The 25,767-nt window shown below is 40.5% G+C and overlaps 1 protein-coding gene across 2 annotated transcripts; it reads left to right on the top strand.

The window, feature by feature from the left end:
* The first annotated feature begins 197 nt into the window (after positions 1-197).
* LOC131125630 (coiled-coil domain-containing protein 18-like) lies at positions 198-25,722 on the top strand. Of its 2 annotated transcripts, XM_058067347.1 has the most exons (25): positions 198-703; positions 914-1,081; positions 1,426-1,532; positions 2,285-2,413; positions 2,505-2,601; positions 3,437-3,558; positions 3,646-3,934; positions 4,054-4,141; positions 5,605-5,813; positions 5,888-5,998; positions 6,122-6,253; positions 7,957-8,091; positions 8,172-8,249; positions 12,159-12,275; positions 12,353-12,520; positions 15,389-15,531; positions 16,017-16,180; positions 16,271-16,484; positions 17,443-17,542; positions 17,606-17,737; positions 18,812-18,901; positions 18,992-19,129; positions 20,344-20,712; positions 20,780-21,373; positions 24,878-25,722. In XM_058067347.1, exons 2-25 carry the CDS (start codon positions 941-943, stop codon positions 24,902-24,904), a joined length of 3,894 nt encoding a protein of 1,297 aa, XP_057923330.1. In that variant the 5' UTR covers positions 198-703; positions 914-940; the 3' UTR covers positions 24,905-25,722. The 2 variants fall into 2 exon arrangements, with proteins under 2 accessions (XP_057923330.1, XP_057923331.1); XM_058067348.1 differs by lacking the exons at positions 198-703; positions 914-1,081; positions 1,426-1,532; positions 3,437-3,558.
* The last annotated feature ends 45 nt before the right edge of the window (positions 25,723-25,767 follow it).

The raw sequence follows: 25,767 nt of genomic DNA, 5'->3' as shown, positions 1-25,767 counted from the left end.
AAAAAAAAAGATACAAAAAACATCTCTAGCACAACTGTGATTTATTACTGCTCAAATCAGTCATCTGTATTGGTATCAGGACTCAGCTTCCGCCTTGTGAGGCTCTTTTGATTGGCTACTGGGCCACTTCATAGCACGCGCCAATGTTCGCGGGTTGCGTTATTGACAGTCGTTTCTACCAATAATTATGTAGGCTGTTCTCTTCTAACCAATCAGCAGCCGGTAGATATAATATGGGCGGAGACGACTACTTTTAAGTTATTTTGGCTAACGCTAAATGATATCGAGCGAACTGATAGTGTTTAGTCGCATTTAATGTGTATTTTCACAGGACAAACTAACACAAATCTAGTATCTACAACTTATCAACATGGTCCGGTTGGTTTTTTGGTATGTTTTAGCTTTAGCTAACTTTCCCTGCTAGCCACCTGTTGATTAGCGACCATCTTTGTTTACATATAGCATGCTATCATGCTACCTACTCGTTGATAGTCATGTATCATTTATTCTTACAGTGTTTAACAAATACCGCTATGGGTACATTTTTTCTCTACTCAAGAAAGGACGAACGGATTGCTTACCACAACTGGCTCGTTGTTGATTCCTTGGCTGGGTTGCATGTTCCAGTTGGATGTGCAGCAATAATGATTTAACAAGCTGGAGACTTTGATGAGTCTGCTTTGACTTGAGAGACAACAACGGGGTGAGCCTAAGATTATGCCAATAAAACACTAATGTTTTATCAATGAACTGCACGATTTTCGTATATAAAGTAGCCAATAGTTTTTGGCTTCTGGGTCACCATGCACGCTTGTGGTTAAAATGACTGGGTCACCTAAAAAACAGCACCACCTTCTTCAAACCGCAGACAAACTTCTCAGATCCACATATGTGTCCGTCTTTCTTTATTCAGACTGCTGTAGTTCATGCTAGCTATGACATGGAGTCTGTTTCTGCAAGGAGAAAGATGAGGAAGATGGGCTCTGTACGGCAAGAAAATGCTAGTCTGACCATGCAGGATATTCAGCTCATCAGTGACCTTGACGCTACGCCCTATGAACTCCTATCCTCCAACTCTCAGGTACACACCCATCCCCAAATGTACTGTATATCGAGTGCAAAGTTATCTCTTAGGATGAATACGTTGTACTGCTGATGACGCTGTAAGCTCAGTGGCCACTTCCCTCTGAGAACATCCTGTTGAAAGCCTGGCAGCGATTGTGAAGTGTTATCTTGGTCTCATGATGTCAGAATGGGAATGGCATGATGAAGGGTACTCATTCATGGATCGCACACCATTGTAAATGTTGCCTTCAGGTCCCTGATAAAGAACAGCAAGTTGTTCAAAATGTGCTGAAACGCTGAACAGTGTGGACTTGAGCACCGAAAAGACCGAGGAGTATAATATTGCGTCGTCTTCTGCAGGCCTGCCTGCGATGCTCCAGGGTGGGGCCTGCTCACAAGGAGGCAGTCTTGAATGAGCAGATTTGTCATCTTCAAGCAGAAGTGGAGACCAAAGCCAAAGAACTCAAGTAATTTCATGACCTCTTTACATAAACTGTAGTATACTATAGTTGTTTACATCAGTGATTCTCAGCTGGTGGGCTGTGAGCCAAAAGTGGACCACAAATTCCTTTTCAATGTGTTGCAAGTCTTTAGTTTATTCTGTAGGGTATTTGTGCAATAGTTGCCTCTTAATAGTCCCAAAGGTGGTAACGGCGCTCTTGCTTGAAGGAAGTTCTGAGGTCAACACACATGCTAAATGTAACTCCCAGTGTGAACCAAACCAACACAAGTCAACACAAATGGAACACTGAAAACCACCGCACCACACGGGACTCAAAATAACGCTTACACAGAAAACCAGACCCATATGAACACACCTCAAGGCATGCTGGGTAACCTTGTGGTAGCGACTCTTCTCTGTGTGCTGCACATGAAGGAATTTTAGTTGAAAAATGTAATAAATTTAGGTTGCCACTTGTAATTTCGGGGTAATGACGGGTACCAAAAATATTTTAAAATTACTATATCATTGTGAGATCACAATTTTCTTCTCTTAATATTTTGACTTTATATTATATTGACTTTTTATTCCTGTAAATTTTTCAAATTCTTTATAAATTCTATTTTTCAAATGTGCTTTGGGGTGCAAATAGCCCCACTTTGGACACCCCTGACTTCATATCATATAGTTTAGAAACCTTCAGCCTTACTCCTGTCATATATTTGAAACGGTAAACATCAATGCCCTGTAATGTTTTTTTCCTCTTGTGCCTCTCAGGGCAGCAGAGCTGAGGGCAGAGCGTTGCCAGGAGGAAGCGGCTCACAGTGACATCATGGTAGTCAATCTGACTGAGAAACTGGGCAGTGTCAGAGAGGAACTGGCCAACAAGACTGCACTGAGCAAAAGGTAAGCATCCTTACCAGTGCATTCATTCCATTCCTATCTAATTTACAATACAATAAATAATTTATTTATAATTTTTTATAATACTTAACAGGGCAGAACAACAAAGAAACCAAGCACTTGAAAATGCAGAGAAACTCAAAGAAGCTTTCAACGAGTATAAGGCCACCATTGCCATTACATTTCAAAAGGTAATATGAAATCAGATGAAAAACTCATATCATGTCGACCACGCATATCATACAGTGGTGTGACAAAGTGTTTGCCCCGTCCTGATTTCTTATTTTTGTTGCATGTTTGTCACACTTCAATGTTTCAGATCATCAAACTAATTAAAATGTTAGTCAATGACAGCGCAACTGAACATAAAATGCAGTTTTTAAGTAAAACCTTTTATTGGGAGGAAAAAAGATTGAGGGGAGAAAGAAAGCCTGGAGTTCTCTCCCAGATGACTCCTGGGGTGTGGGTCCCATTACATCTGGAGTAAAAGTAACGCCACATTTCAGAAGAGAACATCATACCAACAGTAAAATATGGTGGTGGTAGTGTGATGGTCTGGGGCTGTTTGGCTGCTTCAGGACCTGGAAGACTTGCTGTGATAAATGGAACCATGAATTTTGCCGTCTACCAAAAAATCCTGAAGGAGATTGTGCGGTGACCTCAAGCTGAAACCAACTTGGGTTTTGCAGCAGGACAATGATCCAAAACACACCAGCAAGTCCACCCCTGAATGGCTGAGGAAAAACCAAATGAAGACTTTGGAGTGGCCTAGTCAAAATCCTGACCTGAATCCTATTGAGATGCTGTGGTTGAATAGAAATATTCTGATGCAAACCTAATCGAAAATCTTTATAAACTCCGCAGACAGTGATTTTAATAACACTACAACATACAAGTGTACAAATAAGTTCATCTCTGTTCATAATAAGGCTTCCAATATGAACAAATGTGTACTCACTCAGACTACATGCAGCTGACTTTGCGGCGTACAATAGGTATCCTTATGTGTTAACTTGCTTTTTAAAGGTGATGGAGAATGAAAACAAATTAAAAACAAGTCTCACTGAGTGTGATGGAGAAAAAGAAGAGCTTGAAATAAAGTGCGCTGTGCTGGAGAGAGAGAAAGCAGGGCACTGTGAAACCATCAGGTTTGTAAAAAATCTGTAGCTTTGTTTGAGTGTTTTAATCCTTGCTTGCTAGCTCATCACCCCGTTACCTCCCCTTGGGTCTTACAGCCAGCTGAAGGAGGAGGTGAGGCACACAAAGACATTGGCTGCCGAGCATTCTGCGCTCCAAGCCCAGCTGGAGGATGCCGGGCGACGGAGCTCAGACCTACGGAGACAGCTGATAGAGCGCAGCGCCGAGTGCAAGGAGCTGGTTTCTCTGCGCAAGGAACTGGAAGACTTGCGGACGCTGACAAAGAACCAGGAGCAGTGTTTGGCCCTCAGCCACAAAGCAGCTCAACAAAGCCAAGCAGAGACAGTCAGCCTGGAGGCAATAATATCTCTTCTGCATCTACGAGAGGTAGCTGGGGGTCACCTCGCATGACCTTCCTTTTCCTTTCCAGGGTTTCATAACTTGTTTGCGGAATTTTCATATTTGTCTCTGTGAAGCACAAGATAATGTTTATTATGTCATTTTAGGATGGTGTGGGGCCACTGTGTGTCAGGCCGTGCATGCTGCCCCCGGTGGACTATCCGAGAAGCACAGACATGCTGAAGCTTAAACCAGGTACGGGTGACCCTGGGAATTTAATTACAAAAATAAGTAAAGGCTAGTGTATTAACATTAAAGCTTAATTGATTATCCAATTAATCAGCAGGTATTTTGGTATTCGATTTATCATTTTTGATAGAAAAAAATGCAAAAATCCTCTTGTTTCAGCCTCTTATATTTGAATAGTTTAAATTTCCCAATAACTTACCCAATATATTTGTGTTTTCTGATATGTTGCGGATCAAACCACTCACTCTTTGTGTTTGGTTGGTATTGATTTGGTTAACCTAGGGCCTAACTGATAACTCAAATAACTGAAACAACAAGCTTCAGATTAATCGACAGACAGAAAGAAATAAGAAAATGATCATCAGCAGCTCTAATTAATAGTACAACTATACCATAATATTCTCACTAGTTATGGCGAGTTATGGCCAGTTTTGTCATTGTTATGGAAAAAACCTAGTGGAAGAACGTGGCGTGTAGAAGGTTACATTCATTTGTTCATTTTCTACCGCTTATCCACTCGATAAGGTTACATATCATAGCGATATTTTAACACATGCACATGTGAATGTTGTACATTGTTGAAGGTGTTATATTTGTAATTATATTGTTTTTATGTTTTAATGTATTTTTTACAGGGCGGCACGGCGGTCTAGTGGTTAGCGCGCAGACCTCACAGCTAGGAGACCAGGGTTCAATTCCCACCCTCGGCCATCTCTGTGTGGAGTTTGCATGTTCTCCCCGTGCATGCGTGGGTTTTCTCCGGGTACTCCAGTTTCCTCCCACATTCCAAAAACATGCTAGGTTAATTGGCCACTCCAAATTGTCCATAGGTATGAATGTGAGTGTGAATGGTTGTTTGTCGATATGTGCCCTGTGGTTGGCTGGCGACCAGTCTCGCCCGAAGACAGCTGGGATAGGCTCCAGCACCCCCGCGACCCTCGTGAGGAAAAGCGGTAGTAAATGAATGAATGAATGTATTTTTTACATTGTGGTATAGGTCACAAAAGCAAAAAAAAAATGTGTCAAAGTGAGAGTTAGAAATGTGAGCTTGAAATGTGTTTTTTCCACACAAAGTTGGTTTTTAGTTTGAAACAAATATTTTCCTGAAACTTGCCAATGTTCTACTGCTGATTACTAAAGACTGGAAAAACGTACAGGATTCTAATCTTTCTTTTATATAGCCATAGAACACAATAGTGTCAAAACTGTCTAAAATGGCCGGTAGCGAAGGGCTTGTCTTGTGATACGTAGCTGGGACTGAATGTTTTAAGTGTGTCTTTGGAATTTTGTTTTTATTATTTCTATGTAATATTTCATCATAAATAATAGTAAACGATATGGCGGACTAAATATGACCCCACGGCTTTGAGTTTGACACTTGTGCCTTACATTCACCATCACAGTAACACAGTGAAGCTTTTTAAAATCATAAACCCCCACCATTTTAGGCATTTGATTTGTCTTATCAGGTGAAGGTTACAGGCAGCTACTTCAGGTCCTACAGGTGAAGGAGGTTGAGCGCGCTAAACAAAGCAGCCTGGTTGAGCGACTTAAAGAGCGTGCGAGCCGCGCTCAAGAGGAGATTTCCTCCCTGCAGGCTCAAAGAGCTTCCCACTCCCAGAACCTTCAGGCGGAGATGATGGACAAAGCCAACCAAGCCTTGGCCACAGAAAAAGAAGTAACGTCACTTGTCTTTTGTTGGGTGGGCAGAAAGTGTGACAATTCAACACGTTGTTCTTTGTGTCAACTCAGTTAAAGAGAAAGGGTGCCCGAATTGCTGCGCTGGAGAATCAGTTGCAGGAAAAAACGTCATCATACAGTCAGGCTGCACTGAAGAATACTGACCTGGAGAAGCAGCTACAGGTACCAAAGACATTCACTTATATATTCAGAAAGGTGTCTAACAAGTAAACAATTCTTGCCTCATGATAGCGCTAGCATGTTTTTGTCTACGTTGTATGCACATTTTTCTTATATTTGATTTAGGAGAAGACGAGCACTCTTCAGCATTACCAGTCACTGATGAGCAAAAAGCAACGGGAGTACCAGCAATCTTTGGAGAAGGCTAAACAATCACACACTCAACAATGCACGGAGCAGCAGCACAGAATAGACATGGTGATTGTTGTTTCAATTGTTTCATTTGGTTGGTAATGTGGAATTGATTTTTGATTTTGAAGCAATGGGGGCACTGAGACACTACGGATTCAGGGGCAGTCATTTCATGAGAATGAAGATAAAATATTGAGAGAATAAAGTCATAATATTAAGAGGAAAAATACTATAAGGTGAAATATTAAACAGTAAAATATTAATATAAAAATAAAATATACATAATATAAAAATATATTTGAATAGGTCTTATTATGAGAAGCAAACCAAACAACATTGAGGAAACCTAGCTTGGGTAACATTTCTAATATTGAAAAAATATTAATATTATTTATGAATATGAAAAAGACACAATTACAAGAAAAAAACACAAGAAAAATATTGAAATTGGTCTCCTAGCGTGCTAACCACGCAGACCCCAATTCAAAGGCTCCAGGAAGAAATCAATCTTATCGTTAAACTTTTCTTTAACAGTGAAACGTTAAGATAGAGTAGATAATCCAGAAAGTATGTCAAGACAGATCATGTATAGATCCATTATTTGATATTATATGGTAACATATATGTATAATTTTGATTGTTGCATTTATATATTGTAAAATGTTCACAAATTACTGAAAAAAAATCACAAAATTATTAATTATATCGATAATTATCACTATTATCAATAATTTACTTGATATCTGATCGATATTAAAAGTAACAGTATCGACCACCCCTAATGACTGCATGCATATAGTGCCAATAAATACAGAACCGACATCCCATCTTAAAGGATACCTATGCTACCATCTAGTGGTGAGTGAATTTTATTAAAACTTTTATTACAACTCCATTACATGCTCCTTTTTCATATTAACAAATGTGAAGCTAAATAAAGATAACTAGCAATCACCCTATTATGTTTAAGTATGTACATTTTTGTAAAAACATTACAACTAAAGGAAAAACAAGCAAAAAAAGTATCTTGTACTAATAATTCACTTTGCCGCCGATAATGCGAAACGAAAAACAAAGCTGTTTTTTTTTTATATGAAAAAGGTATTTACATATTTAGATTGGTTGGTTTAGAACAGGGGTCAGCAACCCGCGGCTCCAGAGCCGCATGTGGCTCTCCAGCCTCTTTGTTGCGGCTCCCTTTGCAATGCTTGAATATTTTTTAGCACCCGTGTGGTGAAAATGCACGTCTTTGTTATGAGTTTACAAAAATCCAACTTTGTGTGAGACCATGAATGCATCCTGACTGAGTTCTGACTGGTGACTGAATGAGCAGACAGGATGCTATCCAGTTCTCTCTGACAGGTTAACATGAAGGGAAATGAGTAATACTTTGAGTTATTTGAGTTATTAATTATTATTAATGAGTTATTTGACGATTCTAAAAAATAAATTAGAGCTCATTTAAAAACAAAAGTTTATCTCCAGTACTAGCAAGAGTACTCCAACTCGTCTTTTTTTTTCCCTCCAATGTTGTTTTAAACATACAACGTTTTGCGGCTCCAGGCTATTTTTCTTTAGTGGGCAAGTGGGTGAAATGGCTCTTTTCATAGTAAAGGTTGCCGACCCCTGGTTTAGAATGTGTAAATGTGGCAGTTGGACCCTTTTGATTTTTTAGTGGGAAAAGTTTGGACACCCCTGGACTATGCCTTTTTTAAAGAATATGCAGCAAAAGACAATAATGCAAAGTCATTGTTTTCTCGTGATTGCAGTTGCAGTTGTCTGTGGACCAGGCTCATTCCCGGGTATTGAACATGGAGCAAGAACTGCGTTCTCTTCAGAGAGAGCGAGATGAGGCACAAGCTGCTGCTTTTCAGCTTCAGACCTCTGTAGAGAAGCTGACACAAGTAAGGACAAGCACCTCTTAAGCAAACGTGATTTATGCAAGTGCATTGGTGAACGGTGCATGTGTTTTATTTGGCTCCAGGAAAAGCACATTGGAGTGAGGCACAATGAAGAGTTGCTCCAGAGTTTGAAAGAACAGGCGGCCAACTCTGCTACCAAGGTCAGTATCGCAATAATAAACTTTCAAATATTGCCAAAACACGGCGAACAACTTCACATTTTCTTCAACTTTATTTCCTGAACCTTGGTTAGAGGCTGGACAGTGGATGAGTGGATGTTGGCCACACAGTCAGGAGATTGGGGACCTGGATTCGAATCTCTGTGTGGAGTTTGCATGTTCTCCTTGTGTGTGTGTGTGGGGGTTTTCTACGGGTACTCCAGTTTCCTCTAAATCAGGGGTGCTCATTAAGTCGATCGCGATCTACCGGTCGATCGCGGAGGTGGTACTGGTCGATCGCGGCGTGACATTAAAAAAATATCATCCCAGCATCAATGCCGTCACTTGATTGACATACAGGGCAGCCATTCAGATGACAACTGAATGTTGCCCTTCGGGCGACCAATCAAATCAAACAACGTCTCTAAGTGCAGCAGAACTTACGATGTCAGCCTATCATCCATCCCCGTTACTTGATTGACATACAGGACAACCAGTCAGATGACAACTGAATTTTGACCTTTAGGTCACCACTCATGCGTAAACAACGATGCAAAGTGCTAAGCTAGTCGGTGAATTGCGAGATTTTAAGCCCTCGCTAAAGTTTATGGTCACTAAAATGAATGAAGGAGCTGGACCAAGTAAAAAGGCAAAAACTGGACCAAGTAAAAAGGCAAAAAACATATCACTTCCATACGGATATGGAATATTATACAGATATTGTGATACGGATATTATCCATGACTGATAAACATTTGGAAGTGTGCTTGAGGCTGGCTATCAGCAGCTACTGTCCGGACTATGCATCCCTGGCTGGTTCAATTCAGTGCAAGTCATCAAAGTAAACTCAGGTAATTACAAAAAATGTTAATAGTTAATTATGTGTGTTTTGCAATATTGGCTCATTTGGTTATGTAAGGTACATCAACATACATTGTACGTACAAATAATCCTCAATACATTTGAAAATAAATAGATGTTTTGCATTTTTGTAGTGGGTAGATCATTTTGACTCGGTCATTTTAAAAGTAGCTCGCATGCTGAAAAAGTGTGAGCACCCCTGCTCTAAATTATCCATCGGTATGAATGTGAGTGTGAATGTGCGCTGCAATTGGCTGACGACCCAGTCCAGGGTATACCCTGCCTGGGAAGTTAGATGGGATAGGCTCCAGCATAGCCCCATAACCTTAGTGAGGATAAGCGGTACAGAAAATGGATGGATGGATCGTTTGTGAGCATCAATACTCCGTTCCAAAAAGTCTGACTCAAACCAAAGCAAGTTTTCCAATAGAAAATAATGTAAAACTAGTGATGGCCAGATGAAGCCCCGTGAGGTTTTGAACCATTTCAGTCAACTGGTTGGAGAATGGATTCATTTCTTGAAGCTTCATGTGCACACGGAACCACCTGCTGGTCTTGGATACAATTACAGTGTGATGCATTGAATGCTGATCTGTTTTGGCTCTTAGAAATGATTATGTACTACAAACATAATTAGAACCAAATGATTAATCTACAAAGTGCAACATAAAATATACAGTATATGTAAAATACTGAATGTTTTCTTGTCCATCAATGCCATGTATCATGTGATATGGCTAGCTTCATCATGGTTTTATGTCCGGGAAAGTGCTTGTGTAACTTAGAATATGGGCGAATAATTTTTTTTTTTTTGAATCATGAATCATCCTTTGTAGTTTTTTTTTTTTTAAACAAAACGTCAACATTAATACAAACTAACTAAAAAAAGGGGGGCACTGGACATACACAGTTTACAATTTAGGATTTCACATTCCTTGTCATGGTGTAATTTGAGTCATTTCCTTGGTTTCTGTCTGTGAACAGTGTCCACCTCACCCATTTTTCTCCACATATGTCTTCTATATATATGTATGTATATAATATGTCTTCATATTGTATTCATCACACAAAGCCAGTCTTCCAGTACCAGGGTTCTTGGATGAAGCCATTTGATTTAATTCCAGGGTGTACCCCACCTCTCGCCCGGAGACAGCTGGGATAGGCTCCAAGCACCCCCGCGAGCCTCATGAAGATAAGCGGTAGAAAATGAATGAATGAATGAATGAATTTTTTTCTTAATTTTTGGTTTGAGCCGTTTTGAGGCTTTTTTGATCCAACATCTCCACTATGCTTTAGGGCAGGGGTGGGCAAACTTTTTGACTCATGGGCCGCATTGAGTTAACAAAATTGTGCGGGGGGCCAGAACATATATTTATATGTATGTATATAACACACATGATTTTACGCTTATAATTTTAATAATTTTAATGATTTTTAATATTTTTAAAATATTTTTACATAATATAATATAACATTTACATATTTTTTAATAATTTTTAATAATTTTTAATAATTGTTAATAATTGTTAATATTGTTTATAATTTTTTTATAATTTTAATAATTTTTAAATAATTTTTAATATTTTTAAATAATTTTTAATAATTTTAAAATAATTTTTAATATTTTTTTGAATAATTTTTAATAATTTTTAATAATTTTTAATAATTTTAATAATTTTACGCCTTGAATTATTTGTCTAATTTTAATTGTCATACTATCAGCTATATGTTCTTGTTTCCTTTTTTTCAGGAGCACTTTAAACATCAGACCACATCAAACTACGATTTATTATTATTTTTTTTTTACTGAATAAGACATCCGACTTGAAAGTCATGTTGCCAGCTGGTATGTTAAAAGTTGAAATACTTAAAAGCAACTGGCGGGCCGGATTCAAACGTTTGGTGGGCCGCATGTGGCCCCCGGGCCGTAGTTTGCCCACCCCTGCTTTAGGGCTATCTTTTGACATCCATGTCAGCAAGGGCCTCATCCTCTGTAGTTTTTTTGTGGCTGATAAAAACGAGTGATCTTTCATTTGCACAATGAACATAAGTTGTGTTAGTAATACTGTAATATATTAATACTATCATGTAGTACTATTAACCTTACCATGGATGGGTGAAGGTCCAGTTTCATCTTTATGTTCGTGAAAGGCACGTTCATGCCTGAACATGGATGCGGTGTTATTATTGTACCCCAACTCCTTGAAACACATAAGCACTTCGCCTCTCAATGACAAACAGTGACAATGCAAACATACCATCTCTTAATAATGTTGGATTTGGCTTCCTTATTTGGACTGATCAAGTCAAAATGTTCCCACACAGGAGAAATGTTCCTCTTTTTAGCTGGCTCCATACCTTCTCTGTCTGAACTCCAAACTAACCAAACCCTCCAATCCATTGACAAACACTATCCATACGCTGAACTGACTGACTCTCACCACAAAACCCACATTTTCATGTTTAAGCCTGACGGGTTTATATCGCTGAGTGACAGGCGAACATCTCAGCCAATTCTGAACCTTTTCCCTAATCCATCACATGGTCACAAACATCACAAACCAATGAATCCCTTCCAGATAACACTAAACACATTTAATAGACGATCATTATTGTTGAACATGCAGAAAACCATTCAAACTCAAAATCCACGCAGAGAGGGCTGTTCATGACTTTCTAGCATGCTGCATTTCTAGCAGCTCACACTTTGTTCTTCTTCAGGATGATACTTATTGTTGATGAGGGCTTCGATTGCATCCTGGCAAGATCGGCAACACGGACGTGGTCTACGAAGTTTGCAATGACTTATTTTGTGAATTCATTCGTAGTTTGTAGAATGTTGCTGTCATAGCGGCTTATTTAGAGTTTGTCGCACTCCAAAAAAGGAGACAAGCGCAAATACAACAGTTTATTACATGTGCCATAATGCAAGCTAACCCAGATACCACTGTACATAAAATGGATGTCATTCCTAAATAGGAAAGGCCACATTTTTGTCAAATTTGAGAAATTCACAGTTTTAACTCACTTTTTTTTTTTTTTTGTTTTCAGGTGTGTGAGCTCCAGTCGTCCCTATCGGCCTGCAGAGAAGAGCTGATGTCGCATCTGCAGCAGATGGAGGAGACAAAGAAGAGCTATGAGGATGATCTGCAGAGATCCAAAGACAAAGTAGGCAGTGTTGAAGCTTACTGACGCCGCGATCCTCTGCTTTACTTATTTACTCATTGCCTCCCATCCCCCTCCAGGTGTGTTCACTGCAGGAAAAACTCAATGGAGTCACACGGGTGGCCGACAGCTCCAGTGATCAAAACCTGCAGCTTCAACTTTCTCTGCAGCAGCTGCAGACGATGCTGACCGAGAGCACGGCCCGTATCGCTGAACTGGAGGACAGCCAGAGTCAGCTGCAACAACAGGTGAATGCAATGTTTCTATTTTACGGACTGTTTTACTGCTAATTATCTTGTTTGCTCAATTGTCCAACTCAATCCAAATGAAGTAAACAAAGGGGGAAAAGGGAGTGGAGCTCCAGCTGAGGCCTGCAGACAGCCGCAACAAATGCAGCCATATTTTGGCGCGAGTTGTGGGTATGGCTGTGTAGGCATGGGATGAGAGAAGGGATGCGTGTGCGTACGTGCATGTGCATGTGAGTGTCCTTGGTTGCATGTGTGTGTAGGCCTGAAGAAGTTTACCCAATCTCGGAGCCTCAAGTCCACTTTATATCATGTAAATCAGGGGTGCTCATTAAGTCGATCGCGATCTACCGGTCGATCGCGGAGGTGGTACTGGTCGATCGCTGGTCGATCACAGCGTGACATTAAAAAAATATCATCCTAGCATCAATGCCGTCACTTGATTGATATACAGGGCAGCCATTCAGATGACAACTGAATGTTGCCCTTCGGGCGACCAATCAAATCAAACAACGTCTCTAAGTGCAGCAGAACTTACGATGTCAGCCTATCATCCATCCCCGTTACTTGATTGACATACAGGACAACCAATCAGATGACAACTGAATTTTGACCTTTAGGTCACCGCTCATGCGTAAACAACGATGCAAAGTGCTAAGCTAGTCGGCGAATTGCGAGATTTTAAGCCCTCGCTTAAAGTTTATGGTCACTAAAATGAGTGAAGGAGCTGGACCAAGTAAAAAGGCAAAACCTGGACCAAGTAAAAAGGCAAAAAACATATCACTTCCATACGGATATGGAATATTATACGGATATTATGATACGGATATTATCCATGACTGATAAACATTTGGAAGTGTGCTTGAGGCTGGCTATCAGCAGCTACTGTCCGGACTATGCATCCCTGGCTGGTTCAATTCAGTGCAAGTCATCAAAGTAAACTCAGGTAATTACAAAAAATGTTAATAGTTAATTATGTGTGTTTTGCAATATTGGCTCATTTGGTTATGTAAGGTACATCAACATACATTGTACGTACAAATAATCCTCAATACATTTGAAAATAAATAGATGTTTTGCATTTTTGTAGTGGGTAGATCATTTTGACTCGGTCATTTTAAAAGTAGCTCGCATGCTGAAAAAGTGTGAGCACCCCTGATGTAAATTGTCACTGGTGTTCTGCAAAAAAAATTGGAGATAAAAAGCACAAATGGGCAGCCCACCCACCCCCCCAAAACACTTTTGCCCAGTTATTTGAGGTCTCACTAGCAAACTGACACGATGGCGATTGCTGGCAGGGGAAAAGCAGTTTGATCTTGTGATGGCAAAAATAGCTCGGCAGCGTTTAGTTTGTGGTAAAACTTGATGTTCCTTTTTAAAGAAGACAATGAGGTGCATTCTGTGAGCTGAGCTAAACAGGGGACTTAGCACAAACATTCTGCTCTGGCTAACAAATCAAATTGACGTCAAGTACGCATTTTAATACAATGTCTGAATAAGATCGGATTCATTTCATTGCTTTAACTTCACAACAACAGGAAAAGTCGACATTGTGGAGACTCACTCACTTCCTGGCTATGTGTTTGTTTCCCCAGGGCAACCTATTTTACGCCATCCTCTTATGTGAGCAGCGCTACAAGTCTTGTACAAAATTGAACGCATTCCAAAACAATAACCACATGATGTTATCACACAGACGAGTTCAGATGGGATTTGTTTGTTACTTCATGACCATCTTGTTAGCTTATTGATCACTCAGAGGTAGAAAACAGCAAAATAAAGTGTTTCTTAATGATGCTTAAAATGTTATTTCAATTGCATTTTGAGCTCATCGCATACAGAGCTCTTATCAAATGTACTAGTGCCACCTTGTGGCCGTTTTATATGGCTTATAGCAGGGGTCGGGAACCTTTTTGGCTAAGAGAGCCATGAAGGCCAGATATTTTAAAATGTGTATCTGTGAGAGCCATATACATTTTTTTAAACATTGAATGCAATAAAATGTGTGCATTTTTATGTAAGACCAACAGTTTTAGATATAATGGGCTCTAATTACGTAGACCAGGCACACTACCCCACGCCAAGGGGGTGTGGCCAGCACACTTTTGTGAGCAGCGCAGTGTCCAATCAAATCAAATACTTGCTGCCATTAATGCAACTTCTGCTGCTGCATGGTTTTGCACCATACTCAGTATATTTCATTCTTTTGGCCATCTTCACCAGAAGGCTTGGTTCTGCAGCTTTAGCTAGGTGACTATTTGACTAAAGGAGGAAAGTTTATATTTACATCTTAATGACCGTGGTACAATACCGCATTACCCAGTAATAATCAAGTTTTGGTGTTTGACCTGGAAAATATCATCAGGAAAGATAGATATGGTCGGCCGTATTGCAGTAGAAAATAGATGGACGGATTAAAATGCATAAGAAAGTTGTTGATTTTTTATATTTTTAACAGTGATTTCTGTGATGTTTACTTTAAAATGTTAGCAAACATACATTTTTATTGTGGTAAGAAATGCTTGAGAGCCAGATACAGTCATCAAAAGAGCCCTACCTGGCTCCCGAGCCATAGGTTCCCTACCTCTGACTTATAAGCTGCTCTGAACGTGACATCCGCAAGTGTGCAGTTGCGTCATCACCTCTTTTTGCTCAAATATATAGAAATACGTCTTTGGCATCGGGCGTTGAGGATTTTACAAAGGTATACATACATCATTGGTATCGAAAGAGTTCATTGCCACAGTTTGCTTGCAACTGGAAGCTAACAAGCTAAATATTTGATGAGAGCTGTCATTGCTCACATCGTTGACGTCACATCATGTACTCATTTTATTTTGTCAATATTAATCATTTTTGAATATACTGTAGGTGTCCACTTTGGAGCAGCAGCTGGCGCGAGCTCGGGTGTCTCTACAAGATGAGGTGAGGAACAGACATGAAGAGACCGAGGAGAGAGATAAGTACTTGGATGACATCAAGCAGAAGAACACTCAACTGTCTGAGACTCTCGAGTAAGTCCCATCACACACATCCACCTTAATACGAAATCATGTCTGCAAGTTGTTTTCTACTTCTCCTTCATGCACAGCCGTTATTTAATAGCATTTATGTAAGACGTTTTTGTATGACAGACACTGTTCTTGTTAAGTTTGATTTTCAGCAAAGATAATCAAACACTTTCACTAGGTCTTATGATTACACCACACTGTAGGCGTGGCACGCCTGTCTTAGTCCGCCCCCCTTAGCCATCAGCAAGTACATATAAATCAGCATACAGCTGTGTTGGAGCTATTTCCTTCTGCTGGATGGGGCTAGTTATATACCCCAAAGGGCATTTTTGTTGAGTCTTACTCTTTCATAAGCTTCGCTTTTTCTCTGTAAGTCAACAATGGGAGCTGTGCTCATGTTAAGGTGAGGAAAATATTACCATGTGTTAAATATGTCGTGTAGAATCAGCGTTTTTTATAAGAATCACATTTTTCCTTCACATCTGCAGCCAGGTGAAATCAGACACGAGAAGCTTCCAAGCGGAGCTCAGGTCTAAAGAGTCTGAGCTGCACCATCTGCAGAAGGAAGTCGCCATCAAGACGTCTCAGATCAGCAACATGGACAAGAGCCTGCAGCACGCAAGGAGCCAGCTTGAAAACAAGAATGACTTGGGTAAGCAAAATAGTGACAGTTTGACACAAACAGTTGGGCCGCGTCGCACGTTTACTCTCAAATTTGGGTCCCTCTCTTTGTCCGCCCCAGTGGCTGACCTGGAGGAGAAACTCCATCGCTGCGAGGCCGACAAGCAGAACTGTGTCAAAAAGGTCCAGCTCCTCGAGGGCCAGCTGCAGACGGTGCACGGAGAGTTGGCTGAGACGCTAGCGCAGCTGCATTTGCTCAAAGATGTCCTGCAGAGAACACAAACTATGGCTGATGAGCGGCAAGTGGAAGTAGAAAAACTGAGCATACGTCTTAGGTGAGGCTACACTCCCTTGTGAGCTCTTCTTTTGGGTGGTGGATCGTGACTTTATTTGTGCCTTCTGTGAAACAATGCCAACATTGTAATTCAAAATATGTTTTTACTTCAAACATAATGGCAATTTTATACATGTACTTGTAATATTAATGGTGTCATATGCATATCTGTATATTATGTAATCTGTACCATTTTGAAGTGAAAAGGTTTCCTTATGATAACTGTCAATTTCATGGTACACTCTGGTTGTGATGTCATTTGGACATGGATAAAGCTGTTGTGCAACATGCTGCCTGCAGCTACAGTACACTAAGCACTTAAGGGAACATACTGCACACTAACAGCATAAAGAGTCTACTGTGTGACTACAAGGCTTCAGTTCTTTGGTCTTTACTCACTTGTGATGTTTGCTCAAGTGTTACTGTCCCCCAGTGCCATAGGAAATGATTACGCAATAATAATGAATCACATAATTAGTAATGTCTGATAATTATCGGTGTCGATGGATATCGGCCCGATATCAGCATAAAAATGTGACATCGGATTTTGAAAACTGATATTAAAGTCTGTATCCAACACATACGTGATATGTCATGTTACACATCAATATCTGCTGATATCGGTTTCAGAAGTTGAAAGTTGGACAATATCGGTTTTTAACATAAAAGCCAATATTGGACATCCCTAATAATAATAATAATAAATGATCATTTATCAATTAATGTTCTTCCACTGGAATGGCAGTAGGTGTGTTTAGCCACCATTCATACAACAAAATAAGTAATAGTAGCTTGGTGGTTTTTCTAATGTAAAATATGTGTACCGGTTCGATAAATATCACAATAATAAATGATATGACAGGTCCCAATAGACAAAAACAACCATGTTCCTTTTATTCTATCCACAAATTCATGCTATAACATTTCAAACAAACACATTCAACTTTGTGTGTTCACAGTGAGACCCGGAGGGATTTGGAGGAAAGAACTCATGAGGTTTTAGACCTGGACACTGCACTGAAGGAAAGACAGGGGGAGCTCCAGCAAAGAGCAAATCTGGTACCACACTAACATATCTTTAGGTTTCATTTGTACACACTCAACTCTGCGTCTGCTCCTAAGCTGGCCCAGCTGGATGTGGTCATCCGGGAGCACAAGCAGGAGATGGAGAGGAAGGTGGAGTCTCTGCAACAGAGCGTGGAGGCCAAAGAGAAAGAACTTAGAGAAGCGCGACAAGAGCTCGTGGACAGAAAGGTCAGAAGTTGAATAAGAACACTAGAGAACAAGATGTCCCAAGATGTGTTTAAGACATTCAGTACTGTACATTGAAGAGTGAATCTTATTTTTAATAGTAACAGTGATTATAAGTACTAAGGCGTGTCAGAAATATTACAGACCTTCCGTTTGTATTCGAACCCACCAATGGAAAATGACCATAGTTTGTTCTAAAATAGAGACCATTGGACAGAATAAAGCTTTATTGCCATGTCTAAAAATGTCACCTGTGGCTCATGGCACAAATACAATTTATGTCAACGTAGCTCTAATTTAGTGACTTTTGATGCAATCAATTGAGAAGAAACCACTGACCATTGTACTTGGTGGATGTCACCATTCTGTCATGTTGGCAGGATGTACACTACAGTTGGCTGATGTGCTGCCATCTGCTGTCTAATCCTAGTAATAACACATACATTAGTAGTCAGAATTACCAGCATTGGGCGAGTGCAGGCCACACAGCTAGGAGACCCGGGTTCAATTCCCCACTTGTTTGCACGAGTTTACATGTTCTCTCCGTGTATGCGTGGGTACTCCGGTTTCCTCCCACATTCCAAAAACATGCCAGGTTAATTGGCCACTCCAAATTGTCCATAGGTATGAATGTGAGTGTGAATGGTTGTTTGTCTATATGTGGGATCTATGTCTGGGATTGGCTGGCCACCAGTCCAGGGTGTACCCCGCCTCTCGCCCAAAGACAGCTGGGATAGGCTCTGCGACCCTTGTGAGGATAAGCGGTTTTGAAAACAGATGGATGACCAAGCATTGAGATTTTTTGTTAGGCAGCAGCCCTTGAATGCACCATAATTGCTGTGAAACACACAAATAAACAGCTATAATAGAGGTGCCCAAAGTGTGGCCCAGGGGCCTTTTATGACCCACGGCTGTTTTTTTTTTATTTTTTATTTTATTGGCCATTAGCACTTTCTAAAAAATATGATAAAGAAGAAAACTAAACCCAAAAATTATATTGCAAATGTTGACCTGAAATCAGCAACTCGTACTGAATGTCCTGTTCATCATTGATAAAATGCTGCTGTTTGTCAACAGAAACTTGAGACGTTACTACATGATTCTCAGTGTCAGCGTGACGCTCTCACCACAGAAGTGGACGCCTTCAAGCTGCAAGAAAAGGAGATGGTACAAACGACATAATCTGCTTATATAGCTTTATAGCTGCCGTCTGGAGCATAGTACATGTTGGTGCCTCATGTGTGTGTACCTGTGTAGGATGTGAGGCTGCGTCATGCAGAGGAGGAGCTGGCTCTGAAGGAGGCGCGCTGGCAGCAGTCGGAGGCCAAGTTCCAGGACATGGTCACTTCTTTAGAGCAAGAGTTGGAACTGGAGCAGGACCAGCACAATAGAGAGGTACACTAGTCCAATTTGTTATCTCCGCCAAGCACAATGCGTGTTAGAATAATAACGTAAGCATTGTTAGCATGCTAACATTAGCATAGTAGTGTTTATATTCATTTTCATAGGTAGACACTATTATGCTAGGTATTAGCATGGTAACATTAGCATGTTAGCTTTGCTAACAGGCCAATAGTATGTTGGCATAGTAGCATTTTTAGCTGTTTTCATCAATCGACACTTATTAAACACTTGGCACTATCATGCTCGGGGTTAGCATGTCAACATTAGCGAGTATCATTTTTTGAAACCATTTTCTTTATACTCTATTTTGTATTATGCTAGGTGTTAACATGCTAACATGAGCATACAAGCATTTTTGTTTAGATTTTCATGGATATGAACTTAAGGAGATCATGCTGGGTGTTAGCATGCTAACATTGCATGTTAGCATACTAACATTATTTTAAAGAATTATTTGCTTTTAAACATTTTAAATAACATCACATTTTTAGCATTTTCAGTGGTAGGCACATGGACAGATACTTACCATTGCTAACGTTCGTGTGTTAGCACTGTTAGCATTCTTTAAATGGTTCAAACCCTTCCATGGTATGTTTTCGTAGTCAAGGAATCTAAACGTGGATAAGATAAATGTAGTAATAATATTTACACCAATGATAATAAACACAATATGAACTGAACGCTTGACAGTATGAAAACTGTATGTTTGTACAGAAGTGAAATGTTTGAAGCTGGTTTGAACACTGTCAATGTGATGACGTGCTTAGTTCCTGATTCATCCTGTTGCTATGCAATATGAACCAATCCTTGTTTATGTCTGTCTGCTTTCATTACCTCTTTTTTCAATTTTATTCATGTCCTTTCATTCTTTTCATTTCGATTACCACGAACTTCCCCACACAGCCACAAACATGTCTTTTTCACAGACTTTGGCTGGAGTTTGGATATTCTCACACTATAAGGTGCTTTAAATTTAGATTTGGGAAATCACATGGTTGCAGAAGAAAAGGAATAGCATATATTAAAAAACTAAGAATATAAGATATTTTCAAATAATGAGTAAACATGTAAGTAAATTTGGACAAAAATACAGGTCAGGAAGTAAAATACAAATGCACAAATAACAATACAATTCATATTGTAATAAATGACATCAATTCAATTTAATTGTTAATGAATCTGCATTGCGTTTTTTTCCTCGTCAGCTGGAGTCCCTCCAGCGGAACCGAGGTCACCTCCTCAAGGTGTCCACCACCATGCGCTCCTCCCAGGAACAGCTCACCTCTAAACTCCAGCAGTGTCAAGCCCAGCTGGAGCAAACTAAGAGTGAGCTGGACCGCACCGCGGGCCACGCCAGTCATCTGCAGAGCCAGTTAGAACAGAGCCAGCACCGTTTCCTTCAGACTGAGACCCAGCTGGAGGAAAGCAGGGTTTTGTACAAGCGGGTTAAAGCTCAGAACACTCAGCTTCAAGTCCAGCTGGAGCACCTCAGTGCTCAGTTACAGCAAACCAGAGTCCAATGGGGTCAGCTTGAGTCCTCCATGGAGACCTCCAATAAGTCCCTGCTCATCAAGGTAATGCTCTTTAACTCTCTAACTCATTTCCAGTGCTGGAATCTCATATGTATTCTTCTCACTGCAGGATCCTGAGGTGATCCATCTCCAGGCTGGAGTCTCCAGTCAGGAGCGAGCAGCGGAATGTCAGAATCCAGCTGTGTACGACGGGACGAGCCCCCTGCCTTCTCTCTGTAAATTCGTTCACTCCCCTCCTGCTCAGCACTCCTCCACTGTCCACTCACCCTCACGTGCTCACAGGACTCCCCCCAAAAGCAAAAACACAAGCTCACCCCCGGACGACGCCGGCCTGCAGCTGCTGCTGCAAAGCTGTAGCAATGACACGTCCTTGGATCTCCCACCTAGCCTGAAGGCCACGCTGAGGGAGGCGCAGTCGTGGGGGGGGTCCTACTCGGACACAATAGACCACAGCTGGCACGGCCTCAGCAGCACCGAGCCCGCGTCAAGCTGCGAGCGCTCCTTCGACCCTCTCACCTACATGGTGGCTGACACGAGCACAGAGCTCACCATGATACAGGAGGGAGGCCACGATGTCACTCCGGGTGCGGACGCCAGCTCTTTGACAGGAATGCTGAGGTTTGTCAAGCAGACGTTAGCCAATCAAGAAGATCCATCCTTGTGGAGTTCTGAGGCGTCCTCGCAGAGTGGATGCAGCCTCCAGGTAACACTCAATCTCAGGTAACGTTTACATAGAATTCACCGTTGGATTGTTCCCCTGCTAATTGTGAAGCCAATTTTAATACAAAATTGAATTTAGATTATAATTTTGGTTTATTTTGACGTACACGGGAGTTCAATTTGTGCAGCTGAAGGACGGAGAGGAAAGTTATTGTTATTGACTACAGATGAGCTATATAAAAATTATAGCACACACTATCGCACATTGATAAAAAAAAACAAAAACCCAAAAACAACAAACACTGACCAAAGTGCTGAAAATTAGTACAGGACAACAGAACTAAGAATACAGGGCTCAAAAAATAGACTAGATCAGAAAACCATGTGAGAACATAAGTAAAATACAGTAAACCTCGGATATATCGGATTCAGTTGTTCCCACTGGTTTTGTCCGATGTAAGCGAAATCCGTTATATGCGTATACCGGAAAATGTCCGATTTACGCATATATCGGATTTATATGCGTAAATGGGATTTTATCCGTTCTAAAAAGGCACTTCCTTGACTATGTTTCCAATGTACCTGGACTGGGCAATGAAAAGAGACGTAAGGTAATGAGAATTGAACTTTACTGGACTCTGAGCATAACAAATTGTTAATTAAGCTAGGCCCTGTTACGCCCGTCAGGCCTACGTTATTTCCAATAGTGAGGTTAAGATCTCATTCACTGCTGTGCTAGTATTATTGACGTCATTTGTCCTAAATCTGGAGCCAGGAGAAAGACAATAGCCAGTGACATCAACAAGATTAGCATAACGATGCGGCCATCCGATATATGCCAGGGAAATTTCATGGAAATGCATTGGAACGGGACTGGAGATTTTGTCCGAAATCCGTGATAAAAAATCCGATATATGCAATGAATTTTTATTGGAAATGCATTACAGAAAAATCGGTTCTTTTTTATCTGTCCGTTGTGAGCGAATTTCCGATATATCCGAGGTTTACTGTAGCATCAACCTCTCATAGCAGTAAAAATGCACTTTTTTTGGTGTGAAAGGGGCAGTTTTACATGATATGAAATTGGAGCAGTGTATGAGGCTCCCAGTCAAAGGCCTCCATTCACTCACGTGTGATGCATTTCTGTGCGTTCTTGTCCTCAGAGCGACGTTCTCGTTCCAACATTTCTTTCAGTCCCTTCAATATAAAGTTACTGAGAAGTGTTTTATTGTCCAGTTTAACAGGCACTATGTTACAGCCTGTGATCTGGAACGATATTTTGAAATGGAACATTTGGTGTATCTTGTAAAATGTCTCTTAAAGCTATATTTATACATATTTTTCCCTTTTGAAATACTTTCAATAAATGCATATTGTTTACTAGTCAGAGAAATTCCATGTTGGCAATAATCCTCACTGAAGTTCCCGAGCTGCTGGGGTGACTGAGGGGGTCCTGTTACCATAGCGACTGTGGTTTGCCCATCCAAGAAAGGAATGTTTGGCTCATGTCCTCAAAGAAGGTCACAGTGAAAGTTGATACTGACTCGAGCTGCTTTGGATTTGGCATCCAGCTGTGGCTCGTCTAAGAAAAACACAAGTTAAACCACTTTTGCAATTTGTAGAACCAACTTTTCTCTACACCCCCACCACCAATTGAACTTTCTATAAGTTGCCATGCATTTATTACTGCATGCGTTTGGGCGGGTGGCTCTGTTTGCACTGGCCGGGAGGTGGTGAGCATTGTTTGTATAGATGTTTGATAAAGATGTAGCGTTGCCGTTGGAAACAAGCAGACAAGCGTCACTCTTCTGGGCTCCAACCGGCAATGTAGCTTCGGTAGTGCTAGTTCTGCACATTTCAGTCTGAAGTAAAAAGAAAAAAAAAATCTATGTTAAGCAAAGAGCCTTTTAGAGGATGTGGTTGACTGCGGTTTGTTGCGTGCAGTCTTGTTCCTCAATAGAACTTCCCATCTTCATAGTAGGCTTGCACACACAGTGGCGGGTTTCACTTAGTTTTACTGAGTCAAACTGTTTCAATAACTTTTTTTATTTTTTTACAAGCACACCATAACTAAAGTTCCATTATAATACAGTATTTTGTATGTTATTTAAAATGTGCATGTTTTTTTGGTCAATGTTTTTTATTTATTTGAGTAAAGTATTTCAATGCATTTTTTAATTACAGAACCTGAGGTCCTTTTTAACTTTAGTTATTTTTTGTTGTATATTTTTTAATGATACATTTCATTTCATCCAATGGTGAAATGACAGTCTATTACTGTCATTGTCAAAAATATATATTTTTATTTTGCACAAACAATATGTATAGATACGAATACCCACAAAATAAACAATGGATAAAATAAGAGAGAAAATAAACAAAAAAATGAGTTTGTGACTAAAATCAAAACTGGCACACAACCATTCATAAATAAATTAATTGAAAAAAATGTATACACGTTATGTATATGAATTTTGATTATTTTGTTTGCACTGTGCTACAATTGATGGGAATCGATAAAGTAAATATATCTAGATCATATGCACAGCTGCAGTTTGTACAAATACATAATATAGGAAAACCACCTCAGTTGTGTGTTGTATAAACAAAGCCATGTATGGTGTCCCTATAGAAGAGACGTGTTTGTGTAATTACCTTGAACTAACACAGGTAAGAGGATTTATTTGCAAATGGTCACCTTCTTCCACAACTGGATAAACTAGACAGACTAGAGTCATGGTGGGATGGTGCTGGTGCATGCATGTTTGAAAAAGACAGTCGTCTGCTGGGATTATTTGTGCCCTGATGCACACACACACACACACACACAACTCAACCAGCTGGCTTGTGGCTCACAGTGTTGATATAATTAAGCATGTGGCTTAACAATAGTCATTGCAGTCAGGCACTGCTCTTTGCCGATAGCGTTTCTCCATGCAGAAGGGGATGTTTTTAGGTGTAGGACTGGTTTAAACCGATTATCTGCCTTTGGTGCCATGGCTACTTATTGACAGGCCCATTATTACATTCAGCGGGGCAAGCTGTCGCCGAGCAGCTGTGCAGTCCTTATCACTCAGAACACACAGCCCGGAACTCCAATATTACTGTTGACATGCTCCAACTGTGTCTTTGCAAGTCAAACATGGAGGTTGGACATGTGACATCAACATGGGAATGACACTAAGTCAGACTGTTCTATTGAGTCATGAATAGAGATGTCCAATATTGGCTTTTTTTTGCCAAAAATCAATATACCGATATCATCCAGCTCTACCGATATCAGCGGATACCGATGTGTTTAACATTACATATCTCCTGTGGTGGAATCACTATATGATTTGGAAAAAAATCCGACACCGCTATCGACTGATATCACATTTTTATGCTGATATCGGTAACAAACATCCCTAGTAATGGCCCTCCTGCAATTTCCTGCAATAGATTGACAAGTTTCATCACTCATAATTGGCTCGTTTTAAATAAAGAGCTGCCATTTTATGACGTGGACATGTGACTATATGTGCCAATGTGTTTTTTTTCTTTTCAGCTCAGTGGGTGTGGCTTGTACACCTGAATTTATAGCACCTTGGAACATGATTGGCATGATTGGATTGGAGTCAGCACTTTTGTCAGTCGGTGTCGTCTCGGTGGGTGGAGGCGGGGCCGGTGGCATACACAGAGTGCAGAAGTAGTAGAAATGAAATCAGTATGTGTGTCATACACATGGTTGATGTTTGGTTTCAATTGGGCACATTTTCTTGGAGGCGTGTATTTTTTGTAGAAAAACACGAGAAAAACATGCAACCTCCACACACACTTGACTGTGAGTCTGTGGTGAGTTGATACAATATTGATATTGATTGATATGAAAAACCCTCAAAAGGTCAGTTTGGCTTAAGTATGGTGACAAAGACAAACTTTGAAGAGAGACTTAAGATTCCTGATTGTATTTCTAATTCTATTTCTACCCAATTCCACGTGATTGTGGAGGCTCCACTACTGCTTCCTGCCCCTTAGCTTTTGTTTGGTTAGGCCTGACATGCTAGCAGCTTAATCCATCCTGACTCGTGGCATTGTTGCTGAGGATGTGCACCATCAGCTCTCTCTTGCCAGGCTCTGGCCCGGTGCGTGTCACTTCCTGTTCAACAATAACACTGGTCAGACGACCCCCATTCTGGCACCAGCCAGGTCTCACCGCCCGCATGTAAACAAATGACTTCATTGTGGAAGCAGACATTATTAAGACATTATTAGGTTTTTAGTGATGATATAACAGTAAAAATGTGTCCCTCGGATGTGTTTATGAATGTAAATCTGTTGTTTGCTCCACATTTACGATAAGAGGCGCTCCAATTGTAACTTCTGAAATCCTACTTCCTCGTGCCACCTATGACCCGCCCCCAGCTCGATGAGCCCGCCCCCAGCTCGATGAGCCCG

This window comes from Doryrhamphus excisus, chromosome 3 (genome assembly GCF_030265055.1).
Source record: "Doryrhamphus excisus isolate RoL2022-K1 chromosome 3, RoL_Dexc_1.0, whole genome shotgun sequence".
In the NCBI taxonomy this organism is placed as follows: Eukaryota; Metazoa; Chordata; class Actinopteri; order Syngnathiformes; family Syngnathidae; genus Doryrhamphus; species Doryrhamphus excisus.
The sequence above is the reverse complement of the archived record's forward strand: the minus strand, read 5'-3'. Positions and strand labels throughout refer to the sequence as shown.

What these genes read in the sequence shown, in the direction of transcription:
- LOC131125630 (XM_058067347.1), top strand. Translation starts at nt 941, where the DNA reads ATGGAGTCTGTTTCTGCAAGGAGAAAGATGAGGAAGATGGGCTCTGTA. An exon ending in AAGACTGCACTGAGCAAAAG is followed by an intron (nt 2,414 to 2,504) that starts GTAAGCATCCTT and finishes AATACTTAACAG; the next exon opens with GGCAGAACAACAAAGAAACC. An exon ending in TTGCCATTACATTTCAAAAG is followed by an intron (nt 2,602 to 3,436) that starts GTAATATGAAAT and finishes TGCTTTTTAAAG; the next exon opens with GTGATGGAGAATGAAAACAA.